At 36.9% G+C, this 24,545-nt stretch overlaps 1 protein-coding gene across 1 annotated transcript in view; it reads right to left on the bottom strand.

Annotated features, from left to right (window-relative positions):
• The window catches only part of F8 (coagulation factor VIII), a 139,456-nt gene that overhangs the window by 92,314 nt on the left and 22,597 nt on the right, over positions 1–24,545 (bottom strand). The window contains exons 4-12 of the mRNA XM_055606568.1: positions 23,433–23,645; positions 21,171–21,239; positions 17,326–17,442; positions 16,542–16,763; positions 14,035–14,293; positions 11,051–11,222; positions 9,929–10,022; positions 8,301–8,515; positions 6,451–6,601 (exon numbers count right to left, since the gene is read on the bottom strand). Coding sequence (XP_055462543.1) covers positions 6,451–6,601; positions 8,301–8,515; positions 9,929–10,022; positions 11,051–11,222; positions 14,035–14,293; positions 16,542–16,763; positions 17,326–17,442; positions 21,171–21,239; positions 23,433–23,645 — 1,512 coding nt within the window. The remainder of the gene's footprint in view (positions 1–6,450; positions 6,602–8,300; positions 8,516–9,928; positions 10,023–11,050; positions 11,223–14,034; positions 14,294–16,541; positions 16,764–17,325; positions 17,443–21,170; positions 21,240–23,432; positions 23,646–24,545) is intronic.

The raw sequence follows: 24,545 nt of genomic DNA, 5'->3' as shown, positions 1-24,545 counted from the left end.
GGAGCATCTTTTGGGTATATGACCAGGAGTGGTCTTGAGGTAGAACCATTCCCAAATTTCTGAGAAACCTCCAGAGTGATTTCCAAAGTGGTTGTACCAGTTTGTACTCCCACCAGCAATGGAAGAATCTTCTCATTGCTCCACATCCTCATCAGCATGAGCTGTCACTTGTGTTTTTTGTCTTAGCTGTTCTGTCTGGTGTAAGTTGGAATCTTAAGGTCATTTTGATTTGCATTTCCCTGATGACTAAGGACATTGAACATTTCTTTAAGTGTTTCTCTGCCATTCGATATTCCTCTGTTTGAAGTTTCTGTTTAGCTCTGCACTTGTTTTAATTCTGTTATTTGGTTTGCTGATGTTTAATTGCTTGAGGTCTTTATATATTTTGGATATTAGCCCTCTGTCAGATGTAGGATTGGTAAAGAATTTTCCCATTCTCTACGCTGCCGTTTTATCCTATTGACAGTGTCTTTTGCCTTGCAGAAGCTTTTCAGTTTCATGAGGTCCCATTTATTAATCATTGATCTTAGTGACTCAGCTGTTGGTGTTCTGTTCAGGAAGTTGTCTCCTGTACCAATGCATTCAAGGTTGTTATCCACTTTTTCTTCCATCAGATTAAGTGTGTCTGTTTTATGTTGAGGTCTTTGATCTACTTGGACTTGAGGTGTTTGTTTGTTTTAGTTTTTGGTTTTTCGAGATAGGGTTTCTCTCTGTAGCCTTGGCTGTCTTAGCTTCATTTTATAGACCAGGCTGGCATTGAACTCACAAAGAGTCACTGCCTCTGTCTCCCAAGTGCTGGGATTACAGGCGTTCACCACTACACCCTGCTTACTGCAGTCCCATTTTTAATACAGATTTTCTGAGGTGGAAAGATAAACCTTTAATCTAGATCTTTTGAAATGGGAAGATCTACCTTTAATCTGGGTCATACCTTCTGCTGGCAGCCTATATAAGGTAAATGGAAAAAGGAAGCTATCTCTCTTTGCCTCCTTGGCAAGTCCATTGCATCACTGACACTTGAGCCTACCTCTTTGGGATTCTGGTATATACTGAAGACTAGCTGAGACACCTAGCCTCATGGACTAAAAATTACTGGATTCTTGGACCTTGCCTTGATAGACAGCCATTGTTGGACTAGCTGGTTCATCGCCTGTGAGCCATTCTAATAAATTCCCTTTACACACACCACACACACACACACACACACACACACACACACACACACACACACACAAGTTATATTCCTTTAAAGAACCTTGAATAATAGAGTGAACATGTCAATGAGGGATTATTTTGATTATTAATTGATATAGGAGGGACCATTCCACTATAGGCTACATGATTCCTCAGGCAGACGGTTCTAGGATATTTAATAAGTAGGTAAGCATGAGCCAGTGAGGAAGCCAGCAATGTTCCTCCATGACTTCTGTCTCTAGATTTCTTCCTTGACTTCCCTCAGTGGTGGACTGTGGCTTGGAAGTATAACCCAAATAAACCCTTTCCTCTCCATGTTGTTTAAGTCAGAGTGTTTTACCATAGCCACAGAATGAAACTAGAACAGCCATCTCTCCAGCTCACTTAAAGGTACTATTAATGTAGGCAAATATATCAAACAAAATACAGAGTTCAGAAACTGATATAGATAGATGTAAATTAAATTATATATATATAAAGGGCAGCTGGTTCAATTCAGCTATTCTGGCTCAAACTGCTCTCCCAGGTGACTTATTCAATCTGCCATTTCTCCCCGCCTCTGAATTGCTCTGCTTGGCAGTGCAGAGAGAGAAGAGGCAGTTTTACTGGGACACTAATAGAGAGATAGGTTGCAGAAAAAGAACATAAGTGAAGATCAAATAAGACAAAAAATGAGAAGGAGGCAGAAGAGTAGAGCAGATTGCTCGAGTTAGTTTGAGGCCAAGCAGAGCAATTCAGAAAGAACAAGAAAGGGTGTGCTTATTCAGCTGTAAGTCTCAGAGGCTGAAAACATTCTAGGCCTAAGTTAGATTGTACGGAGGCTGGAAGCTTCCAAGACTAGGCCTAGGTTAGCAGATGGCGGCAGTAATCTTCCAAGACAACAACTGAACCAGATAAATAAAAGTTCCTTTTATAGGCAGCATCTCAGAAAGGGTAGGTAAAAATAATGAACTAGTTGGTAAATTATTATGGTAAATATAACTGTTCATTTGGAAAAAAATATTCCACATCATTTCACATCACTAACAAAAATAACTTTCATATGGATTAATACATGTTCTTTGTGAACTATGTATAACTAGAGGCAGGCAGATGTTACTGCATTAGTCTGCTAGGGATGGCACAACAAAATACTACAGAGCAGGAGACTGAAACCACACAAACATATTTCTTCATCTCTCCCAAGGCCAGAAGTGTCATACCAGGATGTTGGCAATGTTGGCTCTTTGTGAGAACTACTGACTTAAAAATGGTTTTCTTTGCTGACGAGATCTTCCCTCCAGTGTTTCTGTATCTAAATAGCTTCTTCTCATAAGAATATTAGTCAAATTGCATCAGTCTACTACATTATAAATTGGGAAGGGATATGATTCAGCCCATAGCAGATATATATATACCCTGAAGCTGATACAGACTCAATACATGCCTATGTTCAGCCTTAGTTACTGACAAGTACTTTTCCAATGTAGTTATACAAATGTCCATCTTAAGCATCAATATATGAGAATTCTTGTTGTTGCTCTGCTACATTTTCACATCTTTACTTGGTATGGTCTGCCCTTTATTTTTCAGTACTGAGGATTGATGTCAGGCTCTCATATATATTAAACACAAGTTGTATCACTGCTCTCCATTTCTAGCCTTAGAAGATTGTTAAATTTTAGACTTTTTGGTATATATAGAATTATGTCACTAGTGTTCCTTTTTAGTGTGATACTATGAACTTTATTTGTTAAATTCTTTTCTTTTTCTTTTTAAGATATAGTCAAGGGGGCTGGAGATATGGCTCAGTGGTTAAGAGCACTGGATATTCTTCCAGAGGTCCTGAGTTCAATTCCCAGTACCCACATGGCAGCTCACTACTGTCTATAGCTATACTCCATTGGATTCCATACCTTCTTCTGGTGTGCAAAGCAAGTGTACATGCAGATAAAACATCTATATACTAAGTAAATAAATCTTTAAAAAAGACACAGTCAAGACTAGAATCAACTTTATCATTCTACTGTGTCAGCTTTCCAAATGCTGGGATGAGAGGTGACTTCACCAAACCCAGCCTAAATGCATATTAATTATCTCAAATTCACTGTAATATAAGCTATATTTAAGTTACTAGACTTGGTAGTGGAGAGATGGCACAGAGGTTAAATAACACTGGCTGTTCTCCCAAAGGTCCTGAGTTCAATTTCCAACAACCATATGGGGGCTCATAGCCATCAATAGTGAGATCTGATGCCCTCTTCTTGTGTACTATATAAATAATAAATAAATAAATCTTTTTTAAAAAGTTACTAGACTTACTTATTCTTCCCAATCTTTAATTTTTAATTGAAAATATATATTTATAGTATATAATATGATGTTTTGACATAGAATGGCTAAATCAAGTTGTTTAACATGCAATTTTTATACACACTCATATGTACATACTTTTGTAGGAAGAAAGAACACCTGAAATATATAATTTATTTTCAGTTTGCAAGTGTATCTATTAACTGTAGTAATCATAATATACACTCTCTTGTACTCATTCTTTCTAACTGAAATTTTCTGTCTTTTGACCAACTTTTCACTTCACCACCCAGAATTTGGTAACCACTCTATTTTTATGTGTTGTGATGACTGTTCTTGGTTGTCAACTTAACTACATTTGGAACTAAAACCCCAAAATGGAGGGCATACCGTTGAGGAATTTTTGATAAATTTGAAGCAGGAAGATCCACTTCTAATCTGGGTCTTTGAGTTAGGAAGACACACCTTTAATCCAGATCTTTTGAGATAGGAAAAGACACACTTTCAGATCTTGAAACTGGAAGACACACCTTTAATCTGGGCCACACCTTTTGCTGAAAAACTATATAAGTACATGGAAGAGGGAAGCTTTTGTTCTCTGCCTGTTTTCCCTTGCCTTGCTAACACATCTATTCCTTCAGTGGTATTAGAGCCTACTTCTCCAGGATTCCAGTGTCTACTGAAGGTCATCTGAAACATCCAACCTTGTGGACTGAGCAACTGCTGGATTCTTAGACTTTCCATTGACAGCCAGCCATTGTTGGATTAGCTGGACTGCAGCCTGTAAACCATTCTGATAAATCTACTTTCTATATCTGTATCTCTATTGATGTTGATATCTATATCAATACATATAGATTGACTCTATAAGTTCTGTTACTTTAGAGAACTCTGACTAAAACATTTCCCTCCTTTTTTAGATTTTTTGTAACCATCTCTCTCTTGCTTTAAACACTGTGTCCATTGAAATAATGTACTTTCACTGCCCAGATAGGTGATTGTCCTAATATTTGAGACAAGCTATAGTAGGAAATGGAAAATTGATGGATAGAAAAATAAAATCATAGATATCTAGTTTATACTATTCTAGGAAAATAATAAAATGCTTAATAAAATAATTCTGTCAGGTGGGAAAAATCAACAACAAAATCATGACCTTGGAGGAAAGGAGGGAGAAAAAAATTACGTGCCATCTCAATTAAATACTACAAGTCAGACTCTTGACAAAACAAGCTGTGTCTTTGAGTATGAAGAAATGTAAATGCAACTGAAGGGACTATAAACATCAAAAGTTTTAGAAGAATAGAGAGTAAACTACTAAGGCTCTAAATTATAAGAGGCAACTATTACCAGAAATTCAAATTAAATGTAAGGCTCAGCTGGACTTGAAGCTGAGGACTAATACTACAAGATAAAAGGCACAGAATTCTGATAGAAGTTACACCCTGGAAGGTGAGTGTAACCTACAACATAACTTTCCATGCTTCTGTTCTTAAGCAGCTTTTCCGTGATTTCTCATGATTTGAATTTTAGTTACATTGTATGAAACATGGCATGGCATGTATTTATCCTATCCCAACAAGAATCAGGACTTCAAAATAACATATTTAAAATTTAAAAAAGAACTTTAGTGTTATTTACTAGCACTGTATGGCAGTCCCTTTTTACCCATACCCACTAGTAATAATGGTCTTGTAATTTTGCCAGGTTGATAGGTATGCTGTATCCGTATCTGTATCACTGATAAAGTCCTTTTCTAGTAGGATAGTAAGATTAAATTTTTATTATGTTTTTCCTATTCAAATCTATATTTTTATATATACAACACTGTAATGAAAGCTTTGGTTTCTTTAAAAACTCAGTTATGTTATGTAAATATGTTTTTGTTTTAACCCCAACTGTGGGATTTTAGTTTGGGCTTTAGTTTGTCCACAGCTGATAATTGCCTCCTGTGGGGCATGGTCTTTGCCAGCTGGTAACAGCCTGCCTAGTGCAGCATGGAGAGGGGCGGAGTCTAGGGCTCTGAGGGATATAAATAGGAGATCCTGGAGACAAAAAAGGTGGCCCTGTGGTGAGTAGCAGTTTGGAGAGATCAGAGACAGATGGTGTGGTGGCTTAAAGACAGGTGGAAAGAAACATTTCAATACTGCAGCAAGGAGGACACTGCTTGCTGCTTTTGAAACTGTTGATGGAGAATTGGTATAGCACTTAAAAAAATCCACTGACCTTAAACAGCCGGGAAAAGTAAAGGGGTTTGCACCCTCTGTCCCTACTAACCTTTCTTCTACCTCTCTTCAACCTTGGGGGGTTGGAAGGGAAAGGCTATAATGAAACCCAAATAAAATAGTTTAAAAACGAGTGTAACACAACACACATATTTTATATACTGAATCATGTTACCCTCAATTTTCATGTTGACACTTGAAATTCTAATACTTTTAAGTGTGGCTGTACTTAGAGATGGATCTTTAAAAAGAAAATTAGTTAAAATAAAGTAATTAGTGCAGATCCTAATTTCTCTATAAGAGATGATTACAATACAGAAAGACAGGTACATAGGGAAGACCACACAAGGGTGAAACTAAGTCTTCTGACACTTTGATCAGAGATTTCTACCTTCTAACACTGTGAAGAGGTACATCTAACATCTTAAAAAGGTGAATACCATGTATGTAGAATATGATTATATAATAATAAGAAAGTATTTTGAAATGAGTTATCTTGGTATGGAATGATTGGTGAAAAGGAGTAATATAGGCGATAAAATACAAATTAAAAGGACAGGGTAACCAAGAAAACACTAAAAGAAAAAGTGGTCAGTGGAATGTTAAAAATATGCATTAGATAGTCATAGTTACATATTTATTTATAGTCTATACATAAAAGATATTATCTAGACATAAGTTGGAGGTATCAATTTCTCTTTACCAAACGTGCACTGAATACAAATGATTCTTCACTCACTGTACATGATGTTGGAGGCCTGGAATCCAGGGTCCTGAGGCTGTGTATCAGTTGCATTGGGGAGGAAGCGTTGCATGTTCTCTGTGATGTACCAGCTTTTGTTCTCATCAAACAGAGAAAACAGGATGACATTTCTCTTGTCTGACATCATCTGTTAATAACATATATTAAAAGGGAGATGGAAATGCCACTCCTACTGTAGATAGCTTAAGAAAGAAGATGGCATATACTATTCCTTTGGCTCAATTCATTTTCTCTGAACAGTGATGATTATATGTTTAAAATTAATGCAACCCCAAGGCAAGAAGGTAACTGGTTCTAGTAAATTTCATTCCTCCTTGACCCAAGATCATATATTGGTACCATTTATACCAGTATTTTCATTTTCCCCATGCTTAATGTATAGAAATATAGATCTTTAAAGATCATCCCAATCAAATATCATTTGTAAGTTCTTATCTTGTAAATATCTTTACATGAGGCTATCAGCTTATAGTAAATTAAAAATGTAAAAATGAAATCAGATATTACAGGATGAATACTAAGTAATACCTTAATGATTTTGTTTAAAAAGATCTAGTATCTTAGTATAGCTTTTTGTATAATGAACCAAATTCATGAATTAGTCACCTGCTAATTTGAGTATATGATTTAATATCTAAAATTCTTATGTGTAAGTTTAACTTTGTATGGCTTGTAGTTGCAAAAGTCAAAATGCTGAAGAGGAAACTGGAGAACATATATTTCAGTCAGAATACACGTTGGTTTTTGGAAGCAAAAGCTAGTGCAAAATATAATTAGGGAAAATTCTCAGGACATATATTTTGTCATATCCAAATATTAGTTCAAAGTGTCAGTACTCTGGATTTGTATACCATCTGACATGCCTGCACTCAAGTACATGTGCTATTCTCATTCAAATCTATGAAATGCCTTCTAACTAGTAGGAATTTATGTATCCTAAATAGCCAAAATGAATGCATAGCCATCAAAATAAAGCACTGAGTTCTTCTGGAGCCAAGAAATGAGAATTTTGTAAAGAACTAAGTTTTTCTTACTCAGATAATTTTCTAAAGTAGCAAAAATTATCTAAATACTAACCACAATCTGAAATAATTCTATATTTTTCTCTATTTTGCTCAACAAATGTTGACTCCTTACTGTTGTAGAAGCTACATACAGGTTAATTTTATTTTCTGTCAGGGTTTTGCTCATAGGTCAAGCTGGGCTAGAATTTCCTATGTATTCCAGAGAAAATACATAGAGAAACAGGCTGTAGTCATAAGCGTGTATGTTTAAAAATTGTGGAGGCTGGGAATGTGTCTTAGTTGGTAGAGTGTTTGCCTTGCATTTACAAAGCCATGGACCTCATCTCCAGTACTGCGTAAACTGCGCATGGTGGCATCATAGGTGTATGATTACAGTATTCGGAAGGCATAGGCAGGAGGACCGGAAGTCAAAGATCTTCTTTAGCTTAAGGTGTTTGAGGCCAACATGGAATACCTGAAATCTTGTCTCAAAAAAAATTTGATCATCTAAATGTAAGTGGCAATTAGACAGGTAAAAATGGGCGGGATCCTCTGGGGAAAGCAAAATCCCAGATTGGGACTGAGTATTATAGAAAGAATCTAGGATTCTGGTTTTCTGTTTACCCAGAAGGCAATTTTCTCAGAAAACTCAAATTTAATGAAAGCTAAGCAGAACTCAGCTGAATCACTTTTATTTGGTTATGTTTTCTATAGGTTATAGAGATACCTATACCAAGAGAGTACAGGAAATATCTTGAAGTTCATAGGCATTTTATCCCACTTTTAGTTTCACACTTAGTACTTGGGAAGAGAAGACCTCACCTGGTTTCCCCTTTGATCTACAGATTCTTTGTAGCAGATAAGAAGAGGGCCAATGAGTCCTGAAGCTAGATCCCTCTCAGGATTAATGAAACTTGAATAATAGCGGGTCAGGCACCGTGGGTCTGATTTAGTTGGTCCATCTTCTTCAGTAACTGTCCATTTATACTTGAATATTTCTCCTGGATGAATTGGCAAATCTTTCAAATGTTTTACACCTACCCACATCCAAACCAGAAATATATTATTAGAGTATAATGACTACGTATTTAGTAATTTTGAATTAAGTCTGGCCTAAACCTGCTTCTATCCACATTTTTTTAATTTTTAATTTTTTATATTAATCACAGGTTATTTACTTTGTATCCCAGCAGTAGCTCCCTCCCTCATTCCTTCCCAATCCCACCCTCCCTCCCTCATCTCCTTCCTGCCCCTTTCCAAGTCCACTAATAGGGGAGGTCCTTCTCCCCTTCCATCTGACCCTAGCTTATCAGGTGTCTTCAGGACTGGCTGCAATGTCCTCCTCTGTGACCTAGCAAGGCTGATCCTCCCTCAGGGGATGGTGTCGAAGAGTCAGCCATTGAGTTCATGTCAGAAATGGTCCCTGTTCCCCTTACTAGAGAACCCACTTAGATACTGAGCTACCATGGGCTATATCCGAGCAGGGGTTCTAGGTTATACCCATACATGGTCCTTGGTTGGAGAAACAGTCTCATGAAAGACCCCTGTGCCCTGATATATTTGGTCCTTGTTTTAAGATTGTGTTAAAGGGCTCTGTGCATAGAAACTGTAACCTAACTTTGTATATAAACAATTTTAACCTAACTTGAAAGTATACTCTTGAAACAAATAGCTGAGTCTTAGCAAATCATAACAGTTGAACCTCCAGCCAATGAAAAGCTGAAGCTATAAAAAATATCATATGAGACAATTGTTGGATGCACTTAACCAGGTTATTCCTATGTCACTTTCTGTTCTCTGTCTATAAATACAGTCTGTGTGTATGTGTGTGGTGAGGTGAAGCATTCTGAATCATTTTAAGTCCAAAATTAATTCATGAATTATTACTTTTCTCAAGTAAACTCTGTAACGTTCAGTATATCTAAAGTTCTCCTTTTAACAGTAATCATGCTTTTATTTCAAGGGAACTACTAATCTATATGTTTATGTAAAATTTTTCAGTAAACAGAAAGTTAAATTGCATCTGTGGCAAACTTCAGATTCACAAAATTATTTTACACAATACAATAAAAATGGGCCCAGGAGACTTTTCTTGACGTATTAGTTTGAACAATTTTACTTATTACAAATAATAGAAATAATATGAATATTTGCATATTCTTACATGAGGAATAATCTATTTTATTTTAATAATAAAATGATTAAGACTGTGGGCAAGAAAACAATCACAGCATATTACCTAATTGCATGGTAAATATATTTATAAAATGACCTTGCATTACTAAAATGGTACACATGCTATTTTTGCACTTATTATTTTTAGCATAAATGTTTAGACAAAGCAAAGAAGAATCACGTGAAATTATTGTAAAATTTACAGGTCAACAGCTGGAGTTGTGCCTCAAGTGTATCTATATCAAGAAAGACCTATAAACTGAGATACTGCTTACCTTTTGGCAATTTCCTTGCATGTAGAGGACTGACATCAGTGATTCCATGAGGGTAAATGTTATATGGTTGGCTTGCTTGATTCTTAAATATAATCTGAAATTATAAGTCTTAAGATGACTAGGATCAAAAAGAAAACTGTGACCTGGCTCCAAAAAGTCAAATGCTGCCTATATCTACATTATAGGAGTCTGGGCCCTTAATAAAACTCAATATATTTGCTCTTTTCATGAAAAGGAAGCTCAGGTAGCTGCTTAGGATTGTCATAGCCCTTTTCAATTTCATGTGCTTCAGTAAGTCTTGCTTGTATTTCCCCAAAAAAGTGAAATTTGGTGTCTGCTAAGGACACTACTTGTCTTCAGGCTTTCTGTATTCTTGGTACTTAATTCTTTAACACTTGAGAAGGAGACAGTGATTCAGGTTATAGGATTTATCACTTAATAAGAAGACATAACTAGGAAGACAATTTACAGCCTCAACCAAGGGTGGCAGGTGACAATGATTACAAAAAATTTAAAGAAGAGTAAAAATGAAAAAGCAGTAACATGAAAACAGCACTAAAGATGCCTAAAGACTACTTCTAGAAGTGAGAGTATAATTTGTATTTTAAAAGTTAATGAAGAAAAAAATACAATGAAAAAGGTTCTGGGAGGATATGTATGTACTGGTCTAAATATTGAGTAGTTAAAAGAAGTTGAGAGTGTGATTGGTCACATTAATTTTTTACTCTATGTACTCATTACATATGAGTATATTTTATTTGTGTAACATTTATAATTTTTAAAAGAGTCTTTCCATTGGAGACTATGCTGAATTTTGAAGGATTACTGAAACTCAAATCCTTCCAGATTTTCTTTTTTTTAAAAAAAAATATTTATTTATGTGTATGAGTGTTTTGCCTGTATGTGTGTATGCCTAGTACCCATAAAGGTCAGCAGAGGCCTTTGGATTCCCTGGAACTATAGTTACAGAACACTGTAAGCCACCATGTGAGTATGTGAGTGTTGGGAGCTGAACTCAGTTCTGCTTTAAGAAAGACAAGTGCTCTTAACCACTGGGCTATCTCTCCAATCTGGATACTTTCTTTTTTTCTTAAGCAATCTTATATTTTCCCCTTTACTTACTATCAGTGTGTCTCCAACTTCTCCATAAAGTAAAGGTCCCAAGATTCCTGATTCATGCTGGATAGTTTCACGAGTCTTGAAGGTTTCATCTGTATATGCTATAAATCTGACTTTTTTATATTTCCTACCAATTCGATGAGGACCATTGCTCAGATACTGGCTTTTATAACTTCTGTATGAGAGGCAAAAAGATTAGAGGTAAGGACTGAAAATGTTTAAATAATCAAAAACCCAGTTCTAATATGATTTAGTCAAAACAAGGACTGAGAAAAGCATAGCCTTAGGCTTACCTATGCTAATATCTACTGTTTTATGAATCTCCACAGAATACACATGTTAAAGGCTTAGTCACAAGGGTATGGAGCTAGTAGGAAGTGGCAGAACCATTAAGAACTGGAGCCTACCTCTGAAAGGCTCTGCCCTGCAGACTATCAATGCAGATGCTGAGACTTATGGGCAACCTTTGGGCAGAGTGCAGGGAATCTTAGGAAAGAAGTGGGAAACAGTAAGATCTGGAGAGGACAGGAACTCCACAAGGAGAGCAACAGAACCAAAAAATCTGAGCACAGGGGTCTTTCCTGAGACTGATACTCCAACCAAGGACCATGCATGGAGATAACCTAAGACCCCTGCACAGATGTAGCCCATGGCACTTCAGTATCCAAGTGGTTTCCATTGTAATAGAAGCAGGGACTGTCTCTGACATGAACTGATTGGCCTGCTCTTTAATTACCTCCCCCTAATGGGGAAGCAGCATTACCAGGCCACAGAAGAAGACAAGGCAGCCACTCCGGATGTGATCTAATTGACTAGGATCAGAAGGAAGGAAAAGAAGACCTCACCTATCAGTGGACTTGGGGAGGGGCATGCATGCAGAGGGTAGAGGAAGGGAGGGATTAGGATGGGAGGAGGGAGGAAATCACAGGGGGGATACAAAGTGAATAAAGTGTAATTAATAAAGAAAAAAGTAAAATAAAGCAATATATGTAACACACACACACACACACACACACACACACACACACAGAACTCGAGCCTATGCAGCACTGAGGAGAGCAGGCACTGCACCTTGCCTGGGCAGCACAGTAGAACTGACCCTGGTGGAAGGAGTGCAGATGAGCAGACCCTGAGGGCAAGGGCATGGGTGCGGGAGAGCTGGTCTTACTCCTCCTCTGCATGACGTAACATGGGCAAGGGAAAGATGCTCTCCCTTCTTTGCCCCTCATTATCTGAGGCAGGCAGTAGAGCTGGCTGTGAGGTCATGAGAGTGGGAGAGCTGTCTCTGCCCCTCATTAGCTGCAGCACTTGGAAGAGTGAACAGCACAGTAGAGCTGGTCCTGGTGGTGAAGGCATAAGTAATGCAGTCTCGAGGGTACAAGAGCAAGAGAACTGACCCTACCTCTTGCTGTCTGTGGCATTGGGTAAGCTAGAGACCTTGCCCTGGTGGTGTGGGTGAAGGGTACCTGTTAGGCTGACCAACTCAGCTACATCCCAGGCCCAGATCTGAAGCTTTGAGTTGGACTACCCCAACATCTACCTCATGTGTGAAATGCTGGAGTGCATGAAAGGGCTGCTGGTTCTATAGATTCACAGCTACAGGATCTCCATGAAACAGGATATACTAGAGGAGTCCCTGTGAGGATCCAGTATTGATAGTGTAGCAGAAGCCAGATGCCTCGAACCAGACCAATGACTCATTGCAATGAATATTTGCAAATAAAGATATGTAGGCAAAAGGGTATATATTGTGTGACACTAAAACTTCCATGACAAGATTTTTTTTAAATTCTATCTTATTTGGAGGGAGTTAAAAGGTTGGAGGTTCGATATGAAAGGGATGAGGATATGAGTGGGATTGGGGTGCATGATATGAAGTTCACAAAGAATCAATGAAAAGTTTTAAAAGTTTTTATATACTTCATTCCATTTTTTTTTTTTTTTACTTTTTCTTAGTTTGGAAAAAGAAACATGCAGACTATATGATAACTAGAAAGGCAAATCCAACATTCATACCAGAGTAGAGATACCTGTAGCAGAAGAAGTTCCTGTGAGGTTTTCCCTCATAAGCTTATTGTTCTCAGAATTCCATTGTCCTGAAATACCACCTTATTGCCAATGTTTCTACTTACAAACAATGTAAGTTAGCTTCATATGATTATTGAACAATCCCAAAGCTACAGTAAAGTAGCCAGGCAGTACAATGAACTTTTCCATACTTTTTAGCTAGAGTCCCAATTTTAGTGCTTAACTGTTTTCTTTGTGTCTTAATATTGGTGTATGTATGTATATATGACATGTGTGTACATGTACATATGTGTGTATATATTTGCCGAACTACTGAAAGAAATGTGAAATAAAAAAAAAAAGAGCTGGATCTTAGTGGGAAGAACTAAGGTTACTGGGGACATGCTCTTGAAGGAGATGATATTGGAACCTCAGGCCTCTTTCATCCCACTCTTGGTTTCCTAACAGCTGTGTATGGAATAGACCCCTTCCACTGTGCACTTTATTGTGAATTTCTGTGCTGTTCCAAGCCCAAAGCAATAATCAAGCAACTACAGACTGAAAATTCCAAATCCATGATTCAAAATAAAACTTTCCCACTTATAAGCTGTTAATTATTAGATATTTGCCACAGTGCTGGAATGGTAGTCAACACAGCATCCATTTCATCCCATGACATATTAGCTCTTAACTATGATTTAAGAGCTGGGTGCGGTGGTGCACACCTGTAATCCCAGCACTCAGCGAAGCAGAGGCAGGCAGATCTCTGTGAGTTCGAGGCCAGCCTGGTCTACAAAGTGAGTCCAGGACAGCCAGGACTACACATAGAAACCCTGTCTCAAAAAAGGCAAAAAGAAATAGAAAGTAAAAGAAGAAAAAACAAAATCCAAAAATATATGGCTTAAGGATTCATTGTTTTGAATAAGTAAGAAGAATCCAAGTATAGGGGAGCATAGTATCAAGAGTCCAAAGATGCTTACCCATCATCCAAGATGAGAACTGAAGGAGCATAGTCCCAGTCTTCCTCCTCAGCAGAAATATAATGTATCCAAGTTTTAGGGTACTTCTTGGCAACAGAGCGAATTTGGATAAAAGGAGAGCTGTCATTATCCAATGTGAACACGTCCATTTCTGAATCAAGATCATCATCATCATAATCTTCTATTTCCTCATTATTTTTCTTTTGCCATTGGGTTTCCTCAGGGCAGCTATCTACTTTGACATAAGCTTCCATGCCATCTGTAGTCAGACAACCCAAATAATGTCAGAGTCCTAACTTTGTTGGGTCAAATGTTATGAATTTTCCCCTCTTATTTGGATTTAAAGATTTTTTTTGTCTTACATGTCTCTTTTTCAAATCCTATATGAAATATATTATAGTATTTGTTGGTTTCTACATTTTATATTTTATCCAACTAGACTCTATGTAGATTGGAACCTTCTCTAAAATTCATTAATATCACAATATGTATGAATATATAGGCATTTCCATTCCAAAATTCATTAATATAACATATTTGAATGTATATGGATAGTTCTCTTTGGAACTAATTATTTGTGTGTGTGTGTCTGTGTGTGTATGTGTGTGATTGATATGAGAGTGCAGACATGTGACATGGCATTCATGTGAAGTCCATAAAACACCTTTGTGGAGTTAGTTTTCTCCTTTCACCTTTACATTGGTTTTGTCCTGTAAACTGGTTTTGAGCTTATCAAAGTTTACAAATGGAGTCCCCATTATATTTTTCCTGATAAGATGTTATTAAATCAACAACTATATGATACTACAATGGATTAAATACAGAAATCATTGGGTAACTGTGGAGGTGAGACATTAGTCTTGTAGTGCCTCATGACATATGTATAAAAAGGTCATAATTAAGCTCATTATTTTATCTGCTAACTTAAAATGCTAAATAAAAATGAATGAATAATAAAAAATTAGTTGTAAAAATGAAGTATTTTGAATGGTTCAATTAGAGTAATTATTTTTATGGAAAATAAATATTAAAATTAGAGAATAGTCAAAAGGAATTAACAAATATAAACTGTCAGATTTATCAGGCTCCAACTTGACAATGACTAAACAGCATACAAGTAAATGACTTATTTATCTCTATTTTTCTTATCAAAATTCCACAAATATGAGCCAGAAAAGGTAAAATATATTTTTCATTACTATAAATTAGTAGAAAAAGGTCAATTATAAAAATATATAGGATATAATGATAAACACATGGCAAGATCAAACCCCTTTTTAAGGTAACCAAGAAATGAAATGTTAAGTGAAAGTAATATAAAGAAAACATATATCCTTAATGTTAAGGATATAAATTAAGGGTCTCAACATAGTTTTGCTCTAACAGTTCTTACTATATGTTGACCGTTTGCCCTCTCCTAAACTCAAGTTGAAATTTAATTGCCATTTGGATGTTCTTAGCAAGTAGGTCCATGTAAAGCTATTTTGTATCCATTTCATTGATGAACTAATTTTGTTACTTCAAGAATGGCTTGTTATCTCCCTTTCACTCTTTCTCTTTTGTCCCTCTGCCATGTGTATCATTTTTCTGTAACATAATACAAAAAGAAATCTCCTACCAAATGACAACATCTTTTTTTTTTTTCGAAGACAGGGTTTCTCTGTGTAACCCTAAACTCACTTTGTAGACCAGGCTGGCCTTGAACTCACAAATATCCACCTGCCTCTGCCTCCCACAGTGCTGGGATAACAGATGTGTGCTACCACTCCCTGGAAATGACAACATCTTGATATTGGATTTCCTAGGCTCTTGAACTGTGTGAGACAATAACTTTCTGTTTATTATAAATTTACCCTATTTTTGATGTTCTGTTCTGGCAATAAAACTAAGACAGCCTTAAATGGACATAATCAAGAAAAAGCTATAGGTTGATACAAGATTAAAAAATTAACAAAGTTAATATACAAGAAAGAAAATGAAAGTAAAATGATTATTCAATATGAATTTGCACAGCTACTACCTATAAAGTCATGTGACCAGGAGTTACACTGTAGTCACAATTGTCCCAACTTGCTTACATTTGCCCTTTACTGGTTTGCAAAACCTCCATCAAAAAGTCCTTGAAAATTCATGTTATACCTCATTTCCCTGTATAGAAACATTTCTTCACTTTTTCCCATAGCTGAAGCCTAGTTAATGAGTTCAGGCTGTAAAACCACGAACATACTGTCTTTCATTTTTCCTGTTTCATTCATTCCTAAACTATGTCTCCTCCTTCTGTCACAGACATTTAACCAAAACCCCACAATACTATTGTACTAACAATAAAGTCCTTCTATAATCAAGACAAAAATCTTTACATTAGATTTCAATTGAAGTCTAACATAATCATAACTATATAATGTCATTCCTGCAACACACTGTATCGTATACTGCTCAGGTAATTTCATTAAAATTAGAATGGAATCGTTTATAGTACTTATTTTTAAGATCCAAGATAGTAGTACCATGCTTATGGGAAGAGATATGACAAAATAGGAGGAACTGTCCAAGATCTGTCAAAAGTGTTTGAGCAGTAAGGAAAGTTATTGGTGAAATCTCCAAGGAAGCCTGACGGTGGTTCCTCACAAGAAATGTGTGACCTTCGAGGAATATTGAGTGTACTTCGGGGGTGGTGCCCATTCCAATCACATGCCAGTAGACTGATTTTCTATGGCATCCAATCAGACCTGGAAAATGGGAATGAGACAGCTATGACAAAGAAATAAGGAACATAAAACTAAAAATATTTGCTAGGATAGGATGGACAAAATGACCCTAGAAATTTTTACTGCTACCTTTGCTTATAAACAAAGTTACCATGGAAGTTAGTTAGGGTACTAACAAACCAATGGCTCTTGCCAAGGTCACAAATGACAATCATACTGCTAAATAACACAAGCATGTTTTTTAATTTAAACTTTAGTTTTGCTGTAGTATATATTCAGTGCTTTCTAAGGCCTTCCATGGCTGATAACATTTTCTATTATTCCCCAAAGCTGATTCATCATTTGGCTCTAAATTATAACTTTAAAATAATCTTTCCATTAGATCCCTTTTAAAGATATTGCTCTACTATATTATCAGTCTAATTCCTCTTCTTTCATATATGAACAAAACAAAAAATAAAAACCAGAAGCTAGAATTCAGTGGGCTTTTTATTCAAATGTAGAAGTCTCTGAAAGCTGCAGAGAAAAGTTACGGTTTCGAATTCCCAAAACCCTGAGGATTGTTGGGCAGCCATGTACATACCTGGCAGAGACCTGTTTACATAGCCATTGACTGTGTGCATTTTAGGCCAGTCTCTTGAAGATGCAGAATCCATAGACTGTGTAAAGGAGTCCTTTATTTCTGAGTGCCAGCTCTTCCCTGGTGAGAGAGGGAAAAATGAGGTTAGTTGAGCTCTGTTTCATGAATTAGACTACCCCTTTCATTCTTTCTTTTCCTCCTTTGTGACACAGACTATTCACATTCTGAATTTCTGTCAGCAGAGTAGGCACAAACAGTCACTGAGAAGGAAATTACATTTTTTCAAACTAATTCTCCCTGTATTTGTTCATAGAGATAGGTGAAGAAGAATAACGGCTAATGATAACTAGGAGAAGGGAGAATACCGGTTAGTTTGAACCACAAGAATTTTATTTTCCAAGTTAGATGATAGATTTTTAAAAGGGTCATCAGTCTTTGTCTTGTCATAAATTGCTTTATCCTATTCTATAGCAAGGAAACCCCAGGAACTTGAAGGTTTCCCAAACTCCTCTCCAAAACTAACAAAAGCTGAAGCACTGAAAATTTCTTAGGCTGCTTTATTAAAAAATATATAGTATAAAAACCAATAAAAAAAATTCTTGAGTTCTTTATATATATACTGGATATCAGTCCTCTGTCAGATATAGGGTTGGTGAAGATCCTTCCCAATCTGTAGGCTGTTGTTTTGTTCTGATGACAGTGTCCTTTGCTTTACAGAAGCTTTTCAGTTTCAAGAGGTCCCATTTATTGATTGTTGCTCTTAGAGCTTGTGCTGTTGATGTTCTGTTCAGGAAGTTGTCTCCTGTGCTCTGAATCTGCAGACTATCAAAGCAGATGCTGAGACTTATGGGCAACCTTTGGGCAGAGTGCAGGGAATCTTAGGAAAGAAGTGGGAAACAGTAAGATCTGGAGAGGACAGGAACTCCACAAGGAGAGCAACAGAACCAAAAAATCTGAGCACAGGGGTCTTTCCTGAGACTGATACTCCAACCAAGGACCATGCATGGAGATAACCTAGAACCCCTGCACAGATGTAGCCCATGGCAGTTCAGTGTCCAAGTGGGTTCATAGTAATAGGAACAGGTACTGTCTCTGACATGAACTGATTGGCCTGCTCTTTAATTACCAGTCCCTGAAGGGGGAGCAGCCTTACCAGGCCATGGAGAAAGACACTGCAGCCACTCCTGATGAGACCTAATAGACTAGGATCAGAAGGAAGGAAAATAAGACCTCCCCTATCAGTGGACTTGGGGAGGGGCATGCGTGCAGAGGGTGGAGGAAGGGAGGGGTTGGGACGGGAGGAGGGAGCGAGCTAGCTACAGGGGGGATACAAAGTGAATAAAGTGTAATTAATAAAAAAGAAATTAAAAAAACAAAGTCAAGATCAAGATGACATGGCTTCAAATAAGAAGAAAAGAGTATAACTAGATAAAAAGGGAGAGAATTATATACCTACTCTGCCACAGTGTTCTAAATTACTTAAGTTAAATCAATTAATTTCTACAATAATCCTATGAAAATATTATTTCAATTTTAAATGTGAGGAAAATGAATGATGCAGAGAGGTAAGTAATTTGCTTAATGTACACTTAGCAATAGATAATTATTAAAAGAAGGTGCTTAGGAGCTAGCAAGATGTCTCTGTGGGTAACGGTGCCTGCCACCAAGTCAAATTCCATCCCTGGAACCCACAGGATGGAAGGAGAGAACTGATTTTAAAATAAGGTATTTAAGAAGTAGAACCACCACAAACCTAGATGTCCTCAAATGTAGGAATGGATACAGAAAGTGTGGTACATTTACACAGTGGAATACCACTCAGCTATTAAAAACAAGGAAATCATGAAATTTGCAGGCAAATGGTGGGATCTAGAAAAGATCATCCTGAGTGAGGTATCCCAGAAGCAGAAAGACACACATGGTATATACTCACTTATAAGTGGATATTAGCTGTATAACACAGGATAGCCATCTATAGACCTAAAGAAACTAAATGCTAGGGACGATACTTAAATCTCATTCAGGATGGCAATCAGGATAGACACCAGAAGGGGTGGAAGAGAGGAAACAGAATGGGAACCTACTATAGAGGCTCCTCTGAAAGGCTCCACCCAATGGGGGAAGAAGCAGATGCTGAGACTTACAGCCAAGCTTTGGGCAGAGCACAGGGAGTCTTATGGAAAAGGGGTATGGGTATAGAGGAACATGGAGGGGACAGGAGCCCCACAAGGAGACCAACAAAGCTAAAGGATCTGAGCCCAGAGGGTCCTGCAGAGACTGATGCACCAACAGAGGAACATGCATGGAGAGGACCTAGACCCCCTGCTCAGATGTGTCCAATTGGCAGGTCAGTCTCCATGTGGATCTCCAAGTAAGGGGAACAGCGGCTGCTTCTGTTATGAACTCGGTTGCCTGCTCTTTGATCACTCACCCCTGGTGATGTGGCCTTGCCAGGCCACAGAGGAAGAAGATCCAGGCAGTCCTGATGAGACTTGACAAGCTACAGGCAGATGGCAATGGTGGAGAACTCCCCCTTTCAGTGGACTAGGGGAAGGGGATAGACGGAAGGAGGGTGAGACCAGAGGGAGTTGAGGAAGGGGGCTTCAATTGGGATAAATCGTGAAAAAATTGTGAAAAAAATTGAAAAAATGCTACCTTAAAATATTTTAGTATGTTTATCCTATGTTATATGTCTAATATCCACTTATAAGTAAGTATATACCATGTGTCTCTTTCTGCTTCTGGGATACCTTATTCAGGGTAATCTTTTCTAGTTTCCACCATTTGCCTGCAAATTTCATGATTTCCTCATTTTTAATTGCTGAGTAGTATTCCAGTGTGTAAATGTACGACAATTTCTGTATCCATTCCTCAGTTGAGGGGCATCTGGGTTGTTCCCAGATTCTGGCTATTACAAATAAAGCTGCTAGGAGGATCCGAGATCTGAAGAAGCTGAAACCTTACTCAGAAGGGCAAACAGGATAAACATTGGAAGTAGAAGACAAGGAACAGGACAGGAGTCTTCCATCAGGGTATCAAAGGAGATTCTGAGACTCATAGCCAAACTTTTGGCAGAGTGCAGGAAACCTTATGGAAGAAGAGGGAGATAGAAAGACCTAGAAGGAACAGGAACTCCACAAGGAGACCAACAGAGCCAAAAAAATCTGCGCCCAGGGGGGCCTGCAGAGACCGATACTCCAACCAACGACCATGCATAGAGAGGACATAGACCTCCTGCTCAGAGAAAGACCATAGGCTGCTCAGTTTTCAAGTGAGTTCCCTAGAAATGGGGGCAGTGGCTGTCTCTTTGATCACCTCCCCCTGAGGAGGGGGCAACCTTACCAGGCCACAGAGGAAGACAATGCATCCAGTCCTGATGAGACCTGATAGACTTGGGTCAGATGGAAGGGGAGGAGGATATCTGTTATCTGTGGACTAGGGAAAGTGCACAGGGGGAGAAGAGGGAGAGTGAGTGGGACTGGGAGGAGATGTGGGACAGGGCTACAGCAGGGATACAAGGTGAATAAATTGTAATAAATAAATAAATACATAAATAGATTAATTATTTTTTTTTAAAAAAAAATGAAGTAGAGCCAAAGGTATTTATTACTTAAAATCAAGGTCCTCTTTTTTCTTACTTCATAGATAGAATTGGAACTTAGGTCTTAGAGTCATTCTTGTCCCCTATTTCCTTTATTCATGAATACTAATATAGTTTGTGGTCTTCCTATAATCAACATGACTTTTTCTGAACATGAGCAGCCCATTTTCTCCAACACTAGATACACCTATTTGTTACATATTTGACTTCTTTTAGGAATTCACATGTCTGATTGAAGTTAACTAACCTTCATCGAATACAGCAAAAAGTAGTACAAAGTGGTACAACGTCTGTGTTCTTTCTTTGGACAGACTGCCTGAAAGAGAAAGTAAAAGCATTTACTGTCAATTTAAAATGCCATTATAGAAAATTGCCACAAGGGGGAGCAATTTCTTCAGAAACCATTTGAGTATTGAAAAATTAAGTACTGAGCCTAATGCTAGTATTGCTGTAATGTTCTTTGGTGTCATGTCCTTTAAATTGGTATGTCTAAAATTATCTAAGATAGATGGTTACTTATATAAGTTTCTAATTTCTTATAAATCATCACTTTTGTAAAATAAAAAAAATGAATTGCTAGAAAATGGAGTTTAAAATACAAATATACAAGCCAAAATAAAACACAAAAAATTCAGCCACAAAAAAAAGAATAAAATTATGTCATAATCAAGAATATGGATGTCACTGGAAATAAGCCAGACTCAGAAATGCAAATATTTCATGTTTTGTGTCTTTTGTGTATCCTAATATATATATATGGGGAGGGAAGGAGACTAGCAGGAAGAGACGGTGAAGGAAGAAGGTATGGGGGCCTTTTTTTCTCATTATTTTCTAGTTTTCTGAGATAGAAAGCGCAGAGCTATCTCTTGTTTTTTTGGTTCCTTAACCAGAAGGTACCAACTGTCACATCTGAACCACATCCTTTTCTTTTTGGCTCCTGTAGGCTTCTGTTGCCAGCCATTGTCTCTGCCATGGACATAACCGGAGTTTGGCCATGAAAATATGGAGGAAAGGAGTGAAAACTTATTTCTCCCTTACCTCTGAACACTAATGTTACCTTTCCAGTTCTCAGATTTCTCTTTGAGACACAGTGCTCATTTTTAAGTTTCAAGCTGTGTTTTAACTACAGATTGGAGGATACTGCAACAGAGAAAAAGGTAACCTCCATATCAGTTTGCTGGTCCTTTGAATTCTGGTGCTTTCTCTTACTTTTAAAATTTCAAAGAGCTGGGGTGCAATTTTTTGTCACATTTTTAATCATTGAATTCAGTCAAAGATAAAGAGCAAAATGTGTTGTTTACTTCATCTTATCCGGAACTAGACCGCTAGTGATTGATTCTGGCCAAAACTATTTGCTTGTTAACTTTCTTGTATACCATATGTGTCACCACTCTTTGTGGTCACACAAATAACACATTTGTGGGATTTTGTTTTGTTATTAATTGTGGCTATAAGACTGAACTCAATATAAGTGACCACATTTCTAAATGAAGTAATTATAAACTTTAGCCTTCTCCCCCTCTTCTGAAACATATTTATTATTATTCAGAAAAGGTATGTTGCTAAATTCTTTGTCTATCCTCCATCAAAATGGACCAGCTTTAATGAAATAACCTAAAAAATGAAACAGAAATGATCAGAAATTACAGTGCATCTTCCAATGAACTATTTCTTAAGACCATATAAAATGTCTGGCTCCCCTTTATTGCCTATGCTGAACACATCATGGGGAGATGAGCTCAGTTAAGTCTTCCAAGCATAGATGTAAGACATATGAAATACCTTTGAGGTGATCTCATATCTGACCACTGTCTTGACTATAACTTACGCATCCATACACATGACAGTTCCAAACTCCACAACACCCAAGAAAACTAACAGACAACATATTATTGTTGCTTTGATCCATCAAATTATATAGTTATTGAGCAATAGATAACTAGAACAAAAGAAAATCAGCTGAATAACTAAAATCAAATTATAAGTTTACTTCTTTATAAGTTTATGCTATTAAACTATAAATTAATAGGTAAACAAAACTATCATTAAAATGACAAGATATGAGTGACTACATATTTTCTCAGATTTGTGTATACCTTTGGCTGACAAACTAAGTATCTGATCCAGTTACTATGTCATTGGTCACACACACAAGTATGTGTGCTTCCATGAAACTTTTAAGAAAACTCAAAGTTTTCAAAAAGCAAAGGAGAGAAGAAACACTGCTGAGATAACACACAGATTTCAGGTGGAATACAGCAATTATTTGGAAACAGAGATCTAATTGCAGATCTTGGATGTTCTTGAGCTATAGTTCACTTGGATTACATAAGACAGACATTGTTGCTTTAAAAAAAACTCTTATTATTCTCTTTTCTATGAGTATAATTCCAGGGAAAAGAAGCCCTTTTTAGAATAAAGAATTTAAAGGCTCACAGTTATGTTATTAACAGATTGTGCTGTTTTTGTCCTTCTGTTTCATCTCAACTCCATTCTTCATTATAGTTACCTTCTTTACATACTAGCAGAGCTCCAATGAGGCCTGAATTCAAATCTCTCACCAGATCCACATGAGACAGATATGCATAGGTGAGACATGGAGGGTCTGAAGCCATTGGACCATTCTCTTTCAGGACCTCCCAAACATAGGTATAACTTTCACCAGGAAAAACTTTATCATCTTCCTTCTCCATTTGGCTTGTATGATCTTTATATTCATCTCCTAAAGGAAAAAGGTATAAAATTGCCTTTTTTGTGTCTACTGTTCATGCAGAAACATATTAACCTCACAGTTACTAATGGATTCTACATAAGAAATAGACTTCTAGGATTTTGAAAGCTTTTGCCATAAAGAAATGATAAAATGTTCAAGGAGATAGATATGTTCAAATTGTTTTAAGTATTATATAATATTTATATTAAACATATATCATTAGTATGTACAACATATAAATAACTGTAAGTTCTTAAAATAACTGTAAGTTTATAAGTATATTATAAAATGTATATTTTAAAATATATGATTTGCTTTAAAATAACTTTAAGTTTTAAAAGACAGCATATCAAAATACTATATTGTACTTCCAAAAGATATGCAACTATTATTTGTCCATAAAAAATCTGTTCTTGTTTTTAAAAAGTATAAGAACCTGAGTTTGATGCCCCAAACTACTGTTTAAAAAAAGATAAGCTCAGCCTCAAGACCAGCCTGGTCTACAGAGCGATTTCCAGGACAGTCAGAGCTACATAGTAAAACCCTGTCTCAACAAAACAAACAAATAAAAAGATAAGCTGTTACAATCCACAACCAATGTAAATTCATATGTAAACTTTTCCATTGTATCCAGAAGACAGTGCTTCCCTGTAGTTATCCACTGCCTCTGGCTCTTGAAAGTTTTTTATTTTTGTGTGTGTGTGTGTGTGTGTTTGTTTGTTTTTTTCTACAGTGATCCCTAACCCTTGAGTGAAGGGGATGTGGAATATGTGTTCTATTTATGGGTGAGAATCCCATAGTTTCTCATTCTCTGAACCTTGACCTGTGTAAGTTTGTGCTTTAGTAGCCACCTACATTTAAAAAGAAGAAGAAGAAGAAGAAGAAGAAGAAGAAGAAGAAGAAGAAGAA

This window comes from Psammomys obesus, unplaced genomic scaffold (genome assembly GCF_907164565.1).
Source record: "Psammomys obesus unplaced genomic scaffold, mPsaObe1.curated_primary_1811, whole genome shotgun sequence".
NCBI classification, from domain to species: Eukaryota; Metazoa; Chordata; class Mammalia; order Rodentia; family Muridae; genus Psammomys; species Psammomys obesus.
Note: the sequence above shows the minus strand (reverse complement) of the source record. Positions and strands in the feature narration are given on the sequence as shown.